This window comes from Lepisosteus oculatus, chromosome 2 (genome assembly GCF_040954835.1).
Source record: "Lepisosteus oculatus isolate fLepOcu1 chromosome 2, fLepOcu1.hap2, whole genome shotgun sequence".
NCBI lineage: Eukaryota > Metazoa > Chordata > Actinopteri > Semionotiformes > Lepisosteidae > Lepisosteus > Lepisosteus oculatus.
This window is the reverse complement of record NC_090697.1, coordinates 21,740,076-21,759,568: the sequence shown is the minus strand read 5'-3', so window position 1 is coordinate 21,759,568 and position 19,493 is coordinate 21,740,076. Positions and strand designations below refer to the sequence as shown.

General features: G+C 37.1%; 1 protein-coding gene across 3 annotated transcripts in view; it reads left to right on the top strand.

The window, feature by feature from the left end:
- The first annotated feature begins 8,072 nt into the window (after positions 1-8,072).
- prox1a (prospero homeobox 1a) overlaps positions 8,073-19,493 on the top strand; it is a 45,468-nt gene continuing 34,047 nt past the window's right edge. The window contains exons 1-2 of one of the 3 annotated variants that reach the window (XM_069198606.1): positions 8,073-8,278; positions 12,357-14,159. In XM_069198606.1, the coding sequence (XP_069054707.1) occupies positions 12,424-14,159 (1,736 nt within the window). In that variant the 5' untranslated portion in view covers positions 8,073-8,278; positions 12,357-12,423. Of the gene's footprint in view, positions 8,279-8,373; positions 8,520-12,356; positions 14,160-19,493 lie in introns of those variants that run through there. The other 2 variants (XM_069198617.1, XM_069198613.1) reach the window with 2 other exon arrangements.

Sequence of the window (19,493 nt, the reverse complement as noted above, 5' to 3'; positions counted from 1 at the left end):
ACGTCGGTTTTACATCTCATCCGAAGGGCGGCGCCTGTTTACAGTATAGTGTCCCCGTCACTATACTGGGGCATTAGGACCCACATGGACCGCAGGGTGAGCGCCCCCTGCTGGCTCCACTAACACCTCTTCCAGCAGCAACCTTAGTTTTTCGCAGGAGGTCTCCCATCCAGGTACTGACCAGTCTCACACCTGCTTAGCTTCAGTGGGTTGCCAGTTGTGAGTTGCAGGGTGACATGGCTGCTGGCGTATCATGAGGTGAACATGCAAACTCCACAGAGACAGAGGTGTCCCAGGTTCAGAATCACACCCACTAAGATCTGTGAAGCTGCAATGCTAACCACCACATACTGCCATCCTGTCCAAATCCAGAATACACAGCAAAAAATAAATTAAATACAGGGGCATGAAGATTGACAGTAATAAAATATCCCATTATGGACTACCTGCCCGTAATATGATCTGCATAGAAACATTTTCTGATGCAAGAAAAGTGTAATGTATTTTCAGGGAAATATCAGCAGGACAGTTTACCTGGGTGTTTTATGGGTTTGTTAAAGTTTAAGTTTGTTAAAGTACCAGAATTATGTTTGCCTCATCTAAAATGATGAGATTGTCTCATTAAAGAGTTTTGTTTACAAAACAAGATTGTCTTGTTTTAGAATGACTAAAAATGAAACCACAAAAGCGCAACTGTGTCATAATAAATAAATGTTAATCATTGATATTCAATGTAAAATGTTCATAAAGCTGTTATCTTATAATAACATGTATATATCACCAATCCATAGCTACACTCTGCAATATTGGTAAGTTAAAAAATAACAACAATACTAAACGTGTTAGCCTTCAAATTCTTCCTATAGAAAAGACCAAAAGCTAGCTTTACAATAAACTCCATCAGGGTAGCCAAGTTATTTCACTGAAAACCTTTTTAACATTAACTGCAGCAGTTTTAGTTTTTTTTTTTTACAAACTTGGCGTGAATTGTTTTTGCCATTGACTGAAGTTGTTTTTAATTTCAGAAGAGTTCTTAGACTTTTCTGAATATGTAACCATTTGAAGGTTTACGTTAAAATGTCATGTCAATCCTATACATTTGACATACAGTAGTTTGTGAAGGTACAATTCCGATAATATCGGGCGACGTCTGCCTTCGGTTAAACGAGGGAATGACTACAGTAACAGCTACTGTAGGTTCTTGCTTTGTATTTGTACACAGATATCAAGATGTGTATTTTTTTAGATTTAATAATTATTTCTTGTCCCATAGTGGAGTTTTCAGACAGGGGTTTCTGGATCTGTCGAGCGGTAACGGTGCTCAGTGCCACTCGGAATGAAAGAAGTTATGTCTGTAAGGAACTGCGGGTAATGCAGACAACACCCTAACTTTTCCAGTCCGTACTACTGTGTGTTTTCTTGCCGTGTTATCAGTTTAAAGATACAGTATTGAAGAAATTTATATCAACGGTTTACAACAAAATATTTGAACTATTTTGAAGCCTGCGTTTGTAATGCATTAATAAAGGACGTTTATTATAAATCTCCTGTACGTGAAATAAACCTTAAGAGACCACATATTTTTTAAATCTGGGCCATCAGTGTCTACGACCGTTTTGAAGTAATGGATGTCTACAGTATATACAGTAACAGCTTCTGATGTTACAAGTAGTCCCGTTTTCCCTAGAAGTTGTGGTAGAAATGATGGCCATGATAAAATTTATAGTTTCTTTATGAGAAATGTATATTAGCAAGCTATCATTATCAGTAGTTACAAAATTCTTGCATTTCTGCTTTAAAAAGATAATTACTCGAAGCCAATGTTGACAAAATCAGAATGGCTGTGTAAAACTGAACTACGTTGTATAATGATAGAAAACCCTTCTAACGCGCGTTAAGAGACCAGCATCTTGGCTACATACTGTAGTCCGCTGAACTACTGTACATGGTGTAGGATGTTTTGCGTTAAATTCGTGATGTGGACAATGAAAGTTTAAACTTGTTGGCTACACCGCACTCTTGCTCCCCAGTAAGTGCTGCTGTATAAAACCAAGCGATCTGGGGGTGAAAAAATGTTTTTTTGCGATGGGCTTCGTACGAAACTTTCATTTTCTGTAATCAATGGTATAACGGTATAATGGTATTTAGACAAATTTTAAAATTTTAGTCAGTTATTCCTGAAGATATTATATGCCCTTCTTGTCACGGTTCATTTCTCGAAAAATTAAACCTTATATGGCAAAACACCACACATTTGAGAACAGTCAAGGGGGTATTTGCACTAACAAATATCATGAACACGCAGTCACAGTGCGGTCCAAGATGATGGGAGGATGAAGGAGATTGTATAATGCTGCCCATTTCGGTACTGAAGAGTAACACTGACAGGCCACGTGCTTAGGTACCGCAGGCGTGAATTCCTCTGTGGGCAGAAGTTCATCATTTCTGTAAGTAGTGACCGGTTGCTTTTGATTAGCACGGTTTTGAAAATTAGCAAAACGATCTCCTTAATTTGAGAGATTTCTCTCAATTAATGTCTGTCTTTCTAAAATCAATCAATTCTAAAATACAAACGTGAACAGACTGCTTTAGGAAAGTCTGACTTTCATAATTTGGTTATGAAATTTAATTTTCTCTAGAATACAAGAAGCTGCGTTTTAAAAAGACAGTCGGCAAAGATAGTGGCTTGTACTAGAATTTTAGGAAGTATTTTCATTACGGATACAGATTATTACACAAGGACATAAAGTGGAAATGTTTTCTTGTTATGATAATCATTGCTTTATGTATTAGACAATGAATGTAATAGTCTCCTCATGTAACTATTCTTATGCTTCACGTGCAGGCTAGACCATATGCATCAGAAATAACATCTAGTTGATAAGCTTCAAATTGTTCTTCAATGCATTATCTATGCATAGGTTGAGTTCTACTTTTTGAAACTCCTGGCAATTAAAACAGTATTTATTTACAGAAATGTATCTGCTGTACTGTATACGCACGCTACAAGTAATCATACTTCAATACAAGGCAGTATACAAATTGATTGACTTCCTATCGTCAAGTTACTTTGTGATTGCAAAAACAACATATTTTTTCTCTCCTTTAAAATCTTAACACTTAGTTATGGTGAATAAATTAATGTTTTGCCTGTTAACATCCACCAGGACATTGAGCCACCGGGAATAAGAATCCACCGTCAGTGTTTAATCTTGTAAACACTAACTGATCTGACAGATGAAAGGGGCTTTGCTGAGCACTTCAGCTCACGCCGACACCAGTAGCTCAGCAAGTTTGTTTAAATACATAATCATTTCATTTCAGAAAATACCGGAATTCTACAACACGGATTTTTGGTGTCATATGACTTTATAACTGCATTTCGGGGTTATATTGGTAAAAAAAAAAAGTAATGGAGTATCTTTGCTGTTTTTATTACAAGAGACCTTTTTAAAACTTAAAATCTCTTTAAGATCAGCAGTTTGTGTTTCTTTTCTTTGCATTATTATTGATTATTCGTCCATTATTAGTGCTTTTGTTTTGTGTATTCTGCACATGAAAAGGACTGTTACTGAAACAGTGTGCTGACTTTGCCATCATCTTGAATTTCAGTTTTATACAGATGCACATACTGTAGGAAAGTGTGCCTCTTCAGAAGCATTGCCCTCTTTATCAGCAATTAACATCAAGGTGGTGATACCGCACAAGCCTATTGACAAAAAATAGAGCATGAATTATTGAAGGGTGATCCATCTGGAATACTCTGAGATAAGAGGTGTCCAGTGTTAATAAACAGGCTTCCTCTACACCTCAGCAGCGTCTTCCTTTTCTAAACAATATTCCTTTAATGTTGTAATGTGTTTTTCCATTTAGCCTGCGCACCAATCACGCCTTTGGGGGTGATGCAGGATTACTGCTCACGTTTCAAAATAAGTTGGAACACCTGTTTTGGAAAAGAAATTCCTGACACCGAAGTTCTGACTTCCTAGCAATTTATTCATCCTCAAAAACACTTGCTTGCGACATGGAAACTGCCTGAATGACTCGCCTTTCCTTTTTGGCAGTATCTACAGTTCGCTGAAAGAAATAGGAAAAAAAATAAGACTGTCATTAAGAATGTTCAAAGTCAATCGCCCAGGCCAGCAGTTGGAGAAGAGAAGACGAAAGCGCTCTGTTTGTTGGAAAAAAAATAGAAGGGAATACAAATTGTTACTGTTAGGAGGGAAGAACACCATATCATAAAATAAGTACAATTACACGAGGAACTGAGAAATAACGCACGGGGCTAAAGGAAGCAAGAATATTGAGGAACTTTGAAATCAGATAATAAGACAAAAGAAAAGGAAGAACCCTGTTTTCATTATACTGGTAACATGCTGCATACAGTATATTTCCTATGGCGAACTGACACATTAGTGAAACTGAAGCTGCGGTTCTCTCAGTCTTCAGATTAGCCCACCGTTATCCTTAGAGTTATGGGGAGGGATTCACAGCATTATTTGCTATTATGAAAGATATTTCTATTGAAGATAATACAAATAAAACAATAGTTTATCGATCTCAAGCCTTTGACTTTGGAATAAGTACTTACAGATATCATTTTAAATCCAAATAACTAAAATCATCTTTGTCAAAATATTTTTAAATATGAAATTATTCTAAAATAGGCTGCTATATATTATTTTAAACGTCGATTATTATTAAATGTATTCGTCAGCGCCGCATCTTGGAAAGTGTCAAATACACATAAATAAGAAATGCAGGAAGGCTAACGCACTTGTTGTCATGGAGTTAATATTTTAAAGACCTCTGAATGAACCCCCCTCCCCTTCCTTGATAACCACCGCTAAGAAAAAAGAGAAGACATCAAAATAAAATTGACGGCATGCAAACTTTGTTGTACTTAGCCCTAAAGCCGAGGTGCTTGCTCTTGTATTTATAGTCATTGTAATCACCTCCGTGGTGTCAGTACAAGGATGAAGTGATTTTGTCGGCGTACTAGCGATAGTCAAAAAAGCTCCAACTCTGTTCTGCACTGCGTTGTGTGTCACAGTGTTTGACACAGTCTGGCCAAGTACTGCAGGGGCATTGTACAAAGAGGAGATATGTACCACCAGAACCCCACAGACTATTAGGCCGCAAACTGTTGCATCCCCATTTCAACTTCACAGATTTTAGGTGAACTGAGATCTTAAAGAACAGCGAATCATTTCATATTAAGACATTGCCGACTGTCCTAAAATGTTTTAATTATCCGATAACCCACAAGAGGCACAGTAGAAACACACTGCATACAGCCGTTACAGACCGCTACTTCGCACCTCAGACAAAAGGACCAACCTTGATGAAGACATTAACAAAATAAACATCCATATCCAGGAGATGTTTTCAAACTAGTTTTAATAAACCAGCATAGTAAAAAAAAAACAGAAGACTGAAAAAACAAGATATTCAAAATAAAGACATACTGTGGAAGCTAGAGTTGGGTTGCTCATCTTTCCCCGATAACCTGAAGTATTACGTTTACTCCTTGTTCAATTAGTTAATTGCCCAATAATGTAGTGTGTATATTTACATTTTAAACAACGTTTCCAACCATTATATTTCCAAAATGCTACTTTAAGGGGAGAAAAGCGCGTTAAAATTAACATACTGTATAGCCAAATGTAGGGTTTATTAAATTGAATCTTACTCAACAACGCAAGATACAGGTAGCATACAGATTGTTTACTTCGCTTTCACGTTTTTTCGAGAATAATACATATCAACCTTTTTTATTTTCTATACGCTATTGTTTTCAATATGTTTAAGGTCTATTAAATATAACATCGATAGAAAAGTACAGGAATAAAGAACTAATTTGCGTCTTAAGGTAAATACTCTTTGGAGAGATGTTCGTATTCAGAAGATGATCTTATGCCCTGAAGCATATATTTATGGTATTGGTGTTATTATTTAACTACAGGTTTTTCTCTCACAAACATTAACGCATTAATCCAATATAGAACATTTCAGATAACTCCTATTGGTACGTTGTAAGGATGAAACAGACATTTTCTAAATAAAGCACTAATAAACTAAGTTGTGAATATTTCAGAAGCACAGATAAATGCAAGGCTTCTCTCCTATTCAGGGAGTACTGTACAGCATGTTGTTAAAACGACATGTTTAAAGAACGAGTACAAGAACTACAGACGGTGCAACCATTACAGTAAATTCCTCCACAGTAAAAAAAAAGAAATTTATACTGAAGTATTAAGAATATGGTTTACTTTTGTTCTGATATACCTTTCAATTAAATCACAAAGAAGCAAAGTTGAAGATAAGACTGCTGACAGAATTTAGAAAATCCTTACTAGTATAATTGCCCCTTGAAAGATACAACGGTTGGTCTTATTTTAAAACTGTAATCGTAAGAAGGAAAGAAAGAATAATCATTTTTATAGAATTAAATACTTGCACATATGTGAAGTATATTTACAGTCCAAGTATTTAACCCCATCATATCGAGGCGACGTTGTTTTTTTAAACATTCTGGTGCATTTATTTTAGTGTTTAATAGAGCGTATAATTATCGTTTTTATGTATTTCTCTTCAATATAAGAGGAAGAAATACAACAAAGAAAGCCTTTTAATTTAGTTTTTTGTGTATTTAACATTTACAATTATTCAGTTGCTACTGTTGCGATGATGATGATTATGTTGGTAAGTGGAAGCTTCAGTTTTAGAAAAAAAAAAGGACTTCCTGCAAGTTTTCTTCATCAAGTTCAGATCTTTAACTATCTGACACTGAGTATCGGAGCTTTTGAATAGGCACATTGATATTGTTTAATTTCTTTTTTCCGTAACACCCAAAACATTTTTTTAATACCAATTCAGTTAAATCAGTTATTCGTCATCGGCTACTGTAGGAATAATTATTTTTTAGGTACAGGCAGATCCAGTTAGTTTGGAAAAAGCTTCCAATGACACCAGCATACGATGACGTAAAAAACCTACTCCTACCCCATGAACTTTCTATACATTAAGTTTAGAAATAATTTGCGTTTAAGAGAAAATACCAGGCATACCCACGTGAGTAAAGAGTTTGCTTTAGGCCCTGAAAACGCATTTCCCTGATGATTTGATATTTGAATACAATATGTACGTGTTTTGTGATATTTTGTTGGTATGTGGTATTTTATGTATTTTTCTGACCTCATACTATTCGAAGAACAAAATGTCCAGGATGACCGTATTGACATAAAGAAAAAGAAAGTCAATTTACCAAATAAAGGCTTTTTGGAAGTGTCACACGAATCACTCTAGTTTTCTTTCTAACAATCTGTAGTAAGTAAGCATTGCATTGACTCACAATACGTCTCAATATTCATATTCTTACCGTTTTAAATCTGACACAGCTATGTACAATATAATACATACAGTATTTGCCGACAAAGAAGGAAAATAAGTGAATCTCCACAAACTTTCATTTTGCAGACTTTCTAGACTTCTTGAACAGCATAAATGGGCAAGTTAAACCATGAAAAAAAATCTACAGATGGCATTACACGCATCTTAAGATGACAAAAGAAAACAAAGAAAATGCTTCTGTGTCCATTTGTTTATTAATTTTGTGTGATTCAAAGATATCTACGGTAAGACGATATTTCGTTTGGATGATGTGTAAATGTATATATCCGTAAAATTACGTGAAAAGTAGCACCAAACTCCTTGACATTCTTTACTTTCATTTTCTAAGTATCTATACCGTATATACAGTACAGTATATATACAATGTATGTATATACATTTATATAAATATGAAAGCATTCTAACGAAGAAATGTGAAAATCTACGAGTTTCCTTACACGTCTCCCAATTCACTTGCAGATTTTCTGGGAAGGTGTTGGAAGCCTTCTTTTGCTTTTAATAGTATCCAAGGCTTTTTTTTCGGTGAAGTTCACTGTTTTGTATTCCTCTAAATCCAGCGGCTAGTTCTTATTGGTAGGTGAAAATGTTACATCACAATGATTATGACGCGCCGTCTTCCTGTTTCCTTCAGCTGCGTCTTAAAGTGAATCTTGTTGGTGGGAGAGAGCTTCAGCTCTGCCCAGCTCGGCTCGGAGAGAAATACAATTTCAGTCCAGAAAGGAGAGCGGCGCAAAAGAGCTCTTTCCACTCACACGCACATCACTCTTGCTTACCCTGAGAAATTACAATATTCATCACCAGGCGAACAGCCCTCTGTATTCTCTCTTTCACTAGCAAAGAAGCTCAATTTCCTCTCATCTGCTGAGTAAGTAACCTTGTCCTTAGATAGCTCCAGTTCATTCTGTAGTTTGGAATGGTAGGGCTCGGTGGTAAGGGAGGGAGGGGGGGGCTACTCGCTGGCAAAAATGAATTGTTAAATTTGTGATTAATGGAGTAGTACAGTGATGCGCTATTCATTATTTCTACATTTTAAAAAAAATGATCTGAAGACGTTTGAAAGGGTTTGTGTTCGTCGGACGGATAAGTGCTTCTCTTTCCCTTTTAAAGTAAGTAGTAATGTTGTTTTATTGCCACTAGTATTGACTTCCAAGAACTTTATATGCGAATATATGATCTTGTCCGTTTTGGGGTATAAGAAGTGTTTATTTTACTGCGTAATATATTTATAAAGTCTACAAATTATTTTTTAGAATCTGTGTGTAGCTTTAAGTCTTTTGTATTAGCATATGTTCTCTTTGTCTTATAGCAGGGTTTTTTTCTTTCGCATCTCACCGGGTAGGTACGGATTTGCCTGATATTTGCATGCTTACTTGCTCCTTTTTTTCTTTTTCTAAGGAGATAGTAATAATCATTATTTTCTGGAAGTTTAATTTTTGTGGAAAATTCAGTTGTGTTCACTTTTGTAATTTTTGCTTTCTGGGACCTGGGGTACGCATCCTTTGTACTGCTTTGGTTTTAGATGTAAAAAAAAAAGTTTTACGATTTCTGAACGTTAAAACAAGGGGAACCAGTTATCGTAAGATATAATTTTCTTTTGAAGTTTTTTTTTTTTGCGGTCGTAAATTCTGATGGGGTGAGTTTTTTTACGAGGTGAAAATACCTGAGAAAACCTGAACTACTCATAAACGTTCCATCTTCGTGTTATTTTATATGTGTGACATAAAACGCAAACTACTTGCAAGTGGGTTCATTGTAGAGTTTGCCGTCACTTTCCCCCTTAAAAAGATATGTTATCTTTGTTCTTTGAATAAGTGTAGTTACTGCCCATCTTCTCAAGAGTACTGTTTTTGACACCAAGTGAAAAGGGGGTAATTGGCAGATCGTGTATACTTTCTGATAGTGTTTTGAGGATACCCACCAAAAATGTATCCGTTACTTTGAAAAGCACCACCTTTCTAATCAGGCGCTCCTTCCCCGACAGGTCTTGAGACACGCTACAGAATAGCAACCCTTTCTTGAAGCTTCTGAAACGAGAGATTTTTTCTCTCTCGAAACGTTTTCGGAATTAAATAGTGCGCATGGGCAATAGGAGACAGGTGCGGCGCGTCTCTGAAAAGACAGGTGCGAGTAGTTTCTTTATAGCAACAAAGACTTTGCCCATTGTTAAAGCTATTGTTCGTTTAAGTTGCTGTCAGTTTAAGGAAACTTAAAAGTGCCCTGACTACAAGTCACCGATATATACCCTTGACGTTTATAATCTGCGGGACGGTTCTACACAATCTTGTTCAGCAAAGTTTATAAGTTTATTGGACTTTCCAAGTCTTTGTTTTTACAAAGTATAGACCCATGTTCAGACCAGGGGCAGAAGTTCGAGTGAACGTTTGGTTTTTCAAAGTAGTTATAATTCCTGTTAGAACATCGCAAGGTTCACACGTATATCTATATATTTATATTTTAGAATATGTGGATATACACATTAAGACACTGCCTAACTTTACGATGCTGATGACATTTAAACACATTAAGAAAGACCACCTTAAAACCTTGTATATTAATGTGATTATAGTGTCTGCGTTGTGAACAAGTTTCCAAATGTAGGTTAAGTATTTTGTGCTCTACTGTATGTTAACAATTTGAAAAATCGCAAAAACATTTTTTTGCTGTAATAATGTGAGTTCTGTGCTAGAGCCAGTGAATGCAAAGGGCGCATTTCATTTGTTAACTCGAAGAGACATTGCATAGAATCAGCTGCTTTTTAATTAAAAGACGATATATTTTGTTTTGCGACCTAGATTGTGAATGAAGTATAATTGCACAGTTAATTTAGGAAAGGTATACTTGAAACACTGCTTAGTTGCTGCGTTATTTTGACGACCTAATGTTTTCCGAGTTACGAAGCCTTCATTTTCAATCGCAGTAATTTGTTTCTGGTAGAATTATTAATTATATCTCAGCTGTCAGACTGAATGGAATCACATTTTACTCTTGCTGTACAACTACTGTAAAGATACGGTTAAGAATTTAAGCGTAAATTCAACATTGCGTAAACAGGAGGGATCTCCAGAATCAGATGACCTTATGCCAAATTCGCCTAAGTAACGTTTTGACATTCTCCCGCTGTTCTTTAAACATATGTTCAGTGATTTGGTAAAACTAGATTCTTTAATATTCGCACCATTTGCATGCTGAACGTTTTTATAACATTCTAAAAAACAATCAGCATGGAATTACATTTCTTTTGTCACGATTAAATAGTGCTGCGGCATGAGGTATGGCCAAGCATAGGCTTCTTAAAAAGACTTTGCGTTTCTTACTAGCATGCACCCTTATTTAACTCGTGTAGTCAGTTGCAACTCAGACAAATTTAGAACCTAATTCATCCCAGTGTTCTTTTAATGATATTCTCTTTGCTTAATACTTCTTCAGTGGACGAAAGATGTGAAAAAAACCTGTTCGACGCAAATGCATTAGGGGAAGAAATTTAAGATGCTGTAAGCAACTTCTCTTTTCACACTTTTTAAACAGGTCATATGACCTTGTTTTTTTAAATGTACAATTTGTCTACATCAATTGATATTCTGTGCCTTTTACATAGATCTTTGGATTAGCCTGATGTGTACAATGCTGATGTATAAAATGCTAAAATTTTGGCTTTTTGGATGGGTAGTTATTCTCAAAATCTATCCACAGATGTCATCCTGTGGAGCACGTAGATGTTTTTACAGGTGAACCGAAAGCGATGGGAGCAGTTCCAAAAAGTCATCACGCTGCCTTTGGCAAGCTAGTCTATTATTGTGAAGATGGGCTCTGCAAGGCAGTTGTAAAGTTTGAATTCAGATAGATGTAGCACTAGTGAAATGTTCTGTGGCAAAATTGTGGTCCAAACTCGGAACTCTACCAGTGGTATACAAGAGTTTATGGCACTACAAGCAGTAAAAAAAAACAACCTAAAAGACCATTTTGGAATCGGAAACAAGAATGAAACAGCAAGGCGTTTGTGTTACTTTAAGTGTCTGGTTTAATATTTGTACTTTATATATAAATATTTTTCTGGTGTTCTTTTTTGGTTTCACATTAGATATTCTGCTTATTAATGTTACTTCTTGGTTAATGTTCAATTTTTCTTGGTTTATTTCTGCTCAAATGGCAATAAGGTATGATGTGGAAAATAGCTTGTGTGTTTTGCTTAAAATTTAACAAGTATTTTCTTTCTAAAAAAGTATGTGGTTTGAGGCCCAGTTTTTACAGACAGTATGTTTACTGTGTTATTTGCATGTGTGTATACACACATATCAATATGATATGTTTTTTTTCTAATTACAATCTTCACAAATTTGATTCAGTGGTTTTCATTGTTTAATTATCAACTCCATCATAATTAACGCTAGTTTCTCTGCAGTATTCTAAACCATGCTAAAGGACACAAGTCCAAATTCATTATCGCAGTTCTATCTATCCTTTTGTATTGTAACTAAGGACTGCAGTGTCTTCATGCTTAAGTAAGAGTGATGTATTTACAGGTTATCAAGCAGGTCTGCAGTACGCTACATCAAGGCCTCATCTTATAACTGTTCCAGAAATGGAAATAGTCTTCTTGTGTTACTGCTTTATTGCAGTATCTTGTATTTAATCACATGATTGTCAAAGATCTTGTTCAAAATAATCGACTGTTTTCTTCCAGATAAAATTATATTTTTAGATATTGCTACAGAAGAATTATTTTTCTTGTTGTGCTTATGGCTTTTTTTTAAATCCATCTTAAACTACTGGAGCAGAAATCTTTTAAAATGTTCCATTTCAACCAGAATACATAATAAATTGCAATAATTGTAATGTGCCATAAATCCCAGTAGTGCATTTTATGTTTTATTCAGGATTGAGGTCAGGAAACTTGGAGAAATTTAAAGAAAATGATTCATCAGTCCTTTTGTTCTGTTGGCCAGGGTCCCAGGATTCTCGAGCTGTGCCCAGCTGACAGGCTTTTGAAGATGGCACAATAACAGTCCAGTGATGCCTGACCATGACAGCACAGCCCTCTTAAGCAGACAAACCAAGAGAAGAAGAGTTGACATTGGAGTGAAAAGGACTGTAGGGACAGCATCTGTGGTTTTCGCTAAAGCAAGAGCAACCTTATTCAGTGCCATGAATCCCCACGGTTCCGAGCAGGACGTTGAATGTTCAGTGGTGCAGCATGCAGATGGGGAGAAGTCAAACGTGCTCCGCAAGCTGCTGAAGAGGGCAAACTCGTACGAAGATGCCATGATCCCTTTTCCTGGAGCCACCATCATTTCCCAGCTGTTGAAAAATAACATGACCAAAAATGGTGGCACAGAGCCCAGCTTTCAAGGCAGTGGGCTCTCTAGCACAGGCTCAGAGATTCATCAGGAGGACGCCTGCAGTAACTCTTCAAGAGAGAGCCCCCAAGAGTGTCTCTCCCCATTCAGCAGGCCAAGCATGAGCCAGTTTGATATCGAGCGGCTTAATGACGAGCACCTGAGAGCCAAACGAGCCCGCGTGGAGAATATAATCCGCGGGATGAGCCACTCTCCCAGTGTCACTTTGCGGGCTGGGGAGAATGATAGAGAGGGGGCACCACAGCCCCCTAGTCCCCGGGAGAGCTACCGAGAGAACAAGCGAAAGCAGAAGCTGCCCCAGCAGCAGCAACAGAGCTTCCAGCAGCTGGTATCAGCCAGGAAGGAGCAGAAGCATGAAGAACGTCGGCAGCTGAAGCTTCAGCTGGAGGATATGCAGAAACAGCTCCGGCAACTACAGGAGAAGTTCTACCAAATCTATGACAGCACAGACTCCGAGAACGATGAAGATGGCAACCTCTCTGAGGACAGCATGCATTCAGGCAGTATGGACCAGCGGGCTCAGGACTCAACTGCAGACCGGTCAGACAACGAGATGTCTGACCTGGATCCTGGGCAGTTTATCGATCGGGCACGTGCCCTCATTAGAGAGCAATCCATGGCGGCTGAGAATGAAAAGCCCAAAAGGGACAGCCAGAGAGGGAAGGCCCAAGGACCTCCCTCGATGCATGCAGAAGGCAAGCAGTTGGCTGAGACACTGAAGCAGGAGCTGAATACAGCCATGTCCCAGGTGGTAGACACTGTAGTAAAGGTTTTCTCCAAACCTCCTCGCCCGGTTCCTCAGGTCTTCCCACCCCTGCAAATGCCTCGTGACCGGTTTGCAGTCAATGGGGAGAACCCCAACTTCCATACGGCCAACCAGCGGCTGCAGTGCTTTGGCGACGTGATCATTCCCAGCCCGCTTGACACCTTTGGCAACATGCAGGTGCCTAGCTCCAATGACCAGACGGAAGCACTGCCTCTGGTGGTGAGGAAGAACTCTGCAGACCAAACCCCTTCTGCTCCCAATCCTGGAGGCCATCATCACCATCCTTCCCTGCATCCTTCCCCCCTCTCTGCTACAGTGGGATTTAGCCCACCTTCATTCCGCCATCCCTTTCCCCTTCCTCTCATGGGCTACCCATTTCAGAACCCTTTAGGAACCCCCTCGGGTACGTATCCAGGCAAAGAAAGGGCCTCTCCGGAGTCACTCGACTTGTCCAGGGAGACCACCAGCCTACGGACCAAGATGTCATCCAATCACATGAACCATCGCTCTTGCTCGCCAACGCATCCAGGCAGCACGACTGAAGGCCTGTCTCTGTCTCTCATTAAGTCAGAGTGTGGAGACCTACAGGACATGTCTGAGATTTCACCTTATTCAGGAAGTACAATATCCTTTTAAAAGAAAGCAAGTGAAAAGGCTTTTTTATTTTTAAAGAAAAAAACTTTCTTTTGTTTTCTTTTTCCACAAGGTGTACTTTTAATGTGAGAGTCTCAGATAGACTTGCTTTCATGTGGCTGTCTGAATGATCTAGACAGTGCTGCAGGGCATTCAAAAACAGGACTCAGTAAGCAGTGTAGTGTTAGTTGTCATTCTTGTTGAACGCTTCTGGAATAGCAGACTTCTTGCAGAGAAGATATGCTTAAATTTCAATTAATCCTTATTAATTGATTTGTACATTTACCCTTTTATTATCCCTGCTGTCTTGGGATTAAAGAAAGTTCCATGATTTCAGGATTTTAAATATAAGCTGTTGGGGAAAAACACTGAAAGGAGATGTAATAGTGGTGACAATTTCCTTTTGTTCTACTCCTGCCATCATGCAGGTTGTGCTTGATTAACCTCTTTTCATCAATGCATGCGTAATACTTTGTACATAAATACTCAAAGCAAATCATTTTTCAAAGCCAGGAAGTAAACTGGCAAGAGGCTTCTCAAGTAAGAGGTCTTAACAACTTCCATTTTAGCGGAAAATTAAAACATCTAAGAGGATGTTTTATTTTTTAATATTTCATCTTTACCAGGTCAGAAAAAGCTGATCCTCCGGAAGGAGTAGGTGGGATTGTGTAAGGAGTTTAAAGCAGTCCTCCCCAACAAAAGCAGTTCTTAAATCTTATTCCGAGGTAGTCTTTCTAGCTTCAATAATATTAATGAACTACTGCAGGATAAGAAAATAGGGAATGTATGTGATTCATCTGAAGTCTGTTTAAAAAAATAAACTTAGTTTTTTTTCAGTACTGTATGTGTTTACTATAGGTCAGGCATACAGTGTGATAAAGCACCACTGTCTCCCTGCGGCTCTTCGTTTTTCTTATCATATCACATTGTAAAAGGAATAATTGCAGTTTCTATTCTTATTTTTATAAAGATTTGTTGACAGCCTCAGGTACTTGGTGCACCATTTGCTGTTGCTTGGCAGCCGAGTATTTTTCTTCCTTTCTTTGAAGCCAATGTTAACAGGTGTTTGCAGGTAGCTGTTTATCTTTCATACGGTTCCCTTGTCTGTTTCTTAACCTTTAGTGTGAACGGTTTCTAAACCTCCGTCGTTTGCTTAGTGGCTGTTGCATGTTGAAAGTGTAGAAATACAGAGAATTAAAATGTATCCTGTACAATTTGGGCCATCTGACTCTTCAAGCAATTCCCAAAATTAATTTAGAAAACCATTTGCTTTTTCAACAATCTGTTTTTTTGTATTTGTTTAAGACAAAACCCCTAAATACAAACACAGATTAATTTAGGTTTGTGGCCTGTGGTTAATGTTAAGTTTTAACATGAACAAAGAAATCGCTAGTGAGCATTAGTTTTTCAATTAAAATATAAATTGTCTTAAATACGTTTTTTTTAATAGGATGAGGGGAATGTTTCTGTATTGTGACCAGAGTTCTAAGCTCCTAAGTTTTTTTTTACATATACTGTATATTTTGTATGATATCCTAGTGGCTAAGGCAGGAGACAGCTTCTTTCCGTATTTGTTGTATAGTGTTGCTTGTCTAACATTTAAAACACTCGATTAAATATTAAAGTATTGTTTAAAACCAGGTTCTCCTTTAAAAAGCTTTTTTTCTGCATATATGGTGTTTTGAATATCCCATTTATCTTTGCAGTATTTCTAGTATTTATTAATATGAGCTCACGCAGTGCCTTTTTCAAATTTTACCAGAAGTACATGGTTGTGCATGCTACTTGTTTCAAAAAAAATATTTATAGAATTGAGGGTTCTTTTTTCTTTTAACCCGAAATATAGGAGTTAATGCTACAAGATTATTTTTAATATGCTAAGAAACTGCACCTGCAGAGTGAGTTAATGCTTGAGCTTCAGATACATTCTAGATATTTGCAAATGAAGCTGTTTAATCAAATATTAAGTTTTATTCAAATAGCTGAAGAAACAGACAGCCAATTGTCTTTGTCCCTGAGCAGTATGATCTTCCTTGTCACGCGGCCTCTTTGCATCTCAAGAAAAATAGCCTTGTTCAGTCCCCAAAACATTTGCATACAGAAAGTCGAAGCACAGCTATGGCGTTGTGCAGCACTAAGACATCTGAGCAGGTGAAGTCGCTTTGCATTTCCCATAGATTAGAGGTTGTGCTATGTTTTCAGATGTACAAAAGAAATACACTGATCTTCAGTGTGGAGGAGAGACTATCTAAAGGATGAGTGTTCTTTGTTTGCAGCCACTTGCAAAACGTCCATGTGAACTACCAAATGTCTCTAGAGAGTTTTCTGCAATATATATATTTTCTTGCTTATTCTTTTCATTTTGTATTTTGGGCCGTTTTAAGATTCATTTCTTATATGTTGATGCACCACTACAGTACCCAGTACACTTCAGAAACATCCTTAAAAAAATGAAATCAAACTTTTATGCTTTGTTCATTTCTGACACTGATATTTAAAAAAGGTCCATGAGCAAATTAGAAATGATGATACAAAAGCAGATGAGGATTCTGACGCATCACTAGGCGTAGACTAGTACTTGTGATTGCAAATTGTTCCAGTTGGTATTAGATAGTTTCATTATTACAGCCGTCAGTCTTTCCAAAATATTATCCTAATATCCTTTCCTTTTCTTTTTTTTAAAGTGGGAACATACTTGTACCCATGTCTCAAGTGATGTGATCATCCATATTATACCTTGTAAACATCCAACATTACGATTTGCAGGTTGTTTGAACACTACTTAAGGTTCAGCTGCAGTGCACTGTTCCTCTAATCTTTTATGTTCCTGAGCAGATGTCTTTCATTAATTTATGGATTTATCATCTTCTTTTTGTTTTTTTTTCTTTCATACACCTGGCAGCTGGTTCAAGTTTCAGCAGTTATTGTCTCTTTTACGTGACACACAGAATTCAATGTCATCTGTCTTCAGACACGGAGAGCTATTAGACAAGCCAAGAGCTACTGGTACATGGCATGTTTGCCTTCACTTTCCTTTTTTTAAACTCCTTAATATTTATTTGTGCTTATTTTCTTTCCCGGCCTTGAATAGGGCTTAGCTTGTGTTCGCCGCAGCTGTATGTTTACCAGATCTATTCTGTCATGAGTCATTGTGCATGTGCAAGTCACCTGGAAACAGCCAGAGCTTTCTTGGAAGAAAGGTTGCTTTTGGGTATGAGCAATTAATAGGTAAAAAGAAAACATCTGCTTATTCACTGTCTTTACTATATCTTATTTTTGTTGTTAGAAAACCAAAGTTAGCCTTTTTAAAGGAAATATTGTACAATTTATATAGATAGATACATTACTTTATTGATCCTGTGAGGGAAATTGCAGAATTGCATATGAGACTGTTTAAAAATACATCTTTCATTGTACCCCATAAAGCAGGCTTAGCACTGTTTAGCAATTATCTGTGGTTATTTGAGGGCAGGTAATGAAGAGTGGAACATGTTCTGAGATTTTACCTGTTAATTTTAGTTACGTATTGTATAATCTTTTACAGTTTTCTATTACTCTCTGATTATTAAGCAAAAAAGTATTAGTTCCGTTACACATTATACATTTAGTATATTTAACTTAAGACTGCTTGAAATTAAATCTTTAAATCTCTTCGTTAACTTGAAAATTTAGTATTCCTCATCAATCTTCAAAATGTTCTTACCCATGGTTAGTTTTTTTCGAATCAATTGTTATTTTAAATTTTCCTTTGAAACATGTGCAGCAGGGTTCATAAGACATTCTTGATGAGAAGGGGGGTCCTAGGGGAGATATAGAAATGTCTGAAAAACCAAACTACAATTAATGGAACTCTGAATTGTGTGAAGTGAGGACAGTGGTCACTGCTAAGCTTTTAAACAGATTTACCTCTTAATTGAGATCACCAATATGACATGTTTACAGATCTGTAGTGTAATTTGAAAAGAGCTTCTCAATATAATTAATTTCATTAAGAAGCTCACTAGATTATTTTAAATAACCCCACTCCATTTTTGCATTCGTAGTCCATGGTGTATGTGTAATAAACTTCAAAATCTTGTTACTAGTAAGCATAAGGTGTTTCTGTACATTTAAAATTTTCTAATTTGTCAATGCAAGTTTTTGGCTCCTTCAAAAGTTCTTTCTCGGCAAAAGAGGATGGTTTGCTTTTTCTCTCGGTGCTGTTATTTCACTTATGCGTTATGACAGATGGCATTGGAGAGTGTAATGCTCTTTTAGTCTTCCCTATCAGTCTAATGGAGGTCACTGAGGGTTCTTTCAACTCTCCTCACTTGGCACAAGAAGCATGTCAATCATGAGTTATCATCTATGCAATCATTAAGCTTCTGAAACACAAAGAGCTAGTTCAATCAAGTTGCTTCAGAGTTTGCTAACTAAAAAAACTATGTTTTCCTCCCTTTCTACTAAGAACATTAGCCCAGAGAAATAAAAAGAAAAATAAGAAAAACAATTTTTATTATTTCCTGTTTGTTTGAACTTAAGGTTAAGAATTTAAAAGCAATATTGATTCAGATTTTTTTCATGAGAGATTTCTCAGTGTTTCATCAAATGTTATTCAGTCAGATTTCACAGTTTCAGAACACTTGAATCTTATTTCAACCTAGAAACCATGTTTCTTTGTGAAATCTATTTTAAGTGTTTAAAGCCCCAAAGTGTTCCGTTTTTTACTTAAATTGTGTGTAATTCTCTAAGTGTTGCTACAGTATGTAAAGGAGCACAAAATATCCCTCCTTCTGAAAGTGAAATCCAAATGTCATGAGTTCTATTTGCAGGTTTCTGATGAAGCAACGGGTTATTTTATATTTAGCTTTTTTTAGAAACTTGTGGACTAAAGTAACCTATTTCTCTGTACTGTGCCTCTGCCCTGAGCACCTGAGTGTATCTAGTATTGACCTTTATATGAAATTAAAGCTTTTTTGTATGATGGTCAGCTAAAGAAGGTTGAGCCTCCAGTTGAGCAATGTGAGGACCTATTTTATCTCATTGCTTTATTTAATCTCTTTGCTGTTTTCTTCCATGTGCCTTTTGAAGAAGTAGCAACCCCGGGAGTAGCTTCTGTGAGGAACCCTCTTAATTGACCTTGTGGGGCCACATTGATTTTTCTCCACATGCATCTTCATTTCTGATAAATTATAAAGCCGTTAATTTGCTGAGGAAATGGCACGGCCAGTCTGCGGCACAGATGTGGCCAAACCCGTCCTAACTCACAGTACACAAAAGAGTGCCAAGAAGCTGTAGGATAATTGGAATGGCTAGATTGCTACGGTTAGCCTCACTTTCTCCTGGGA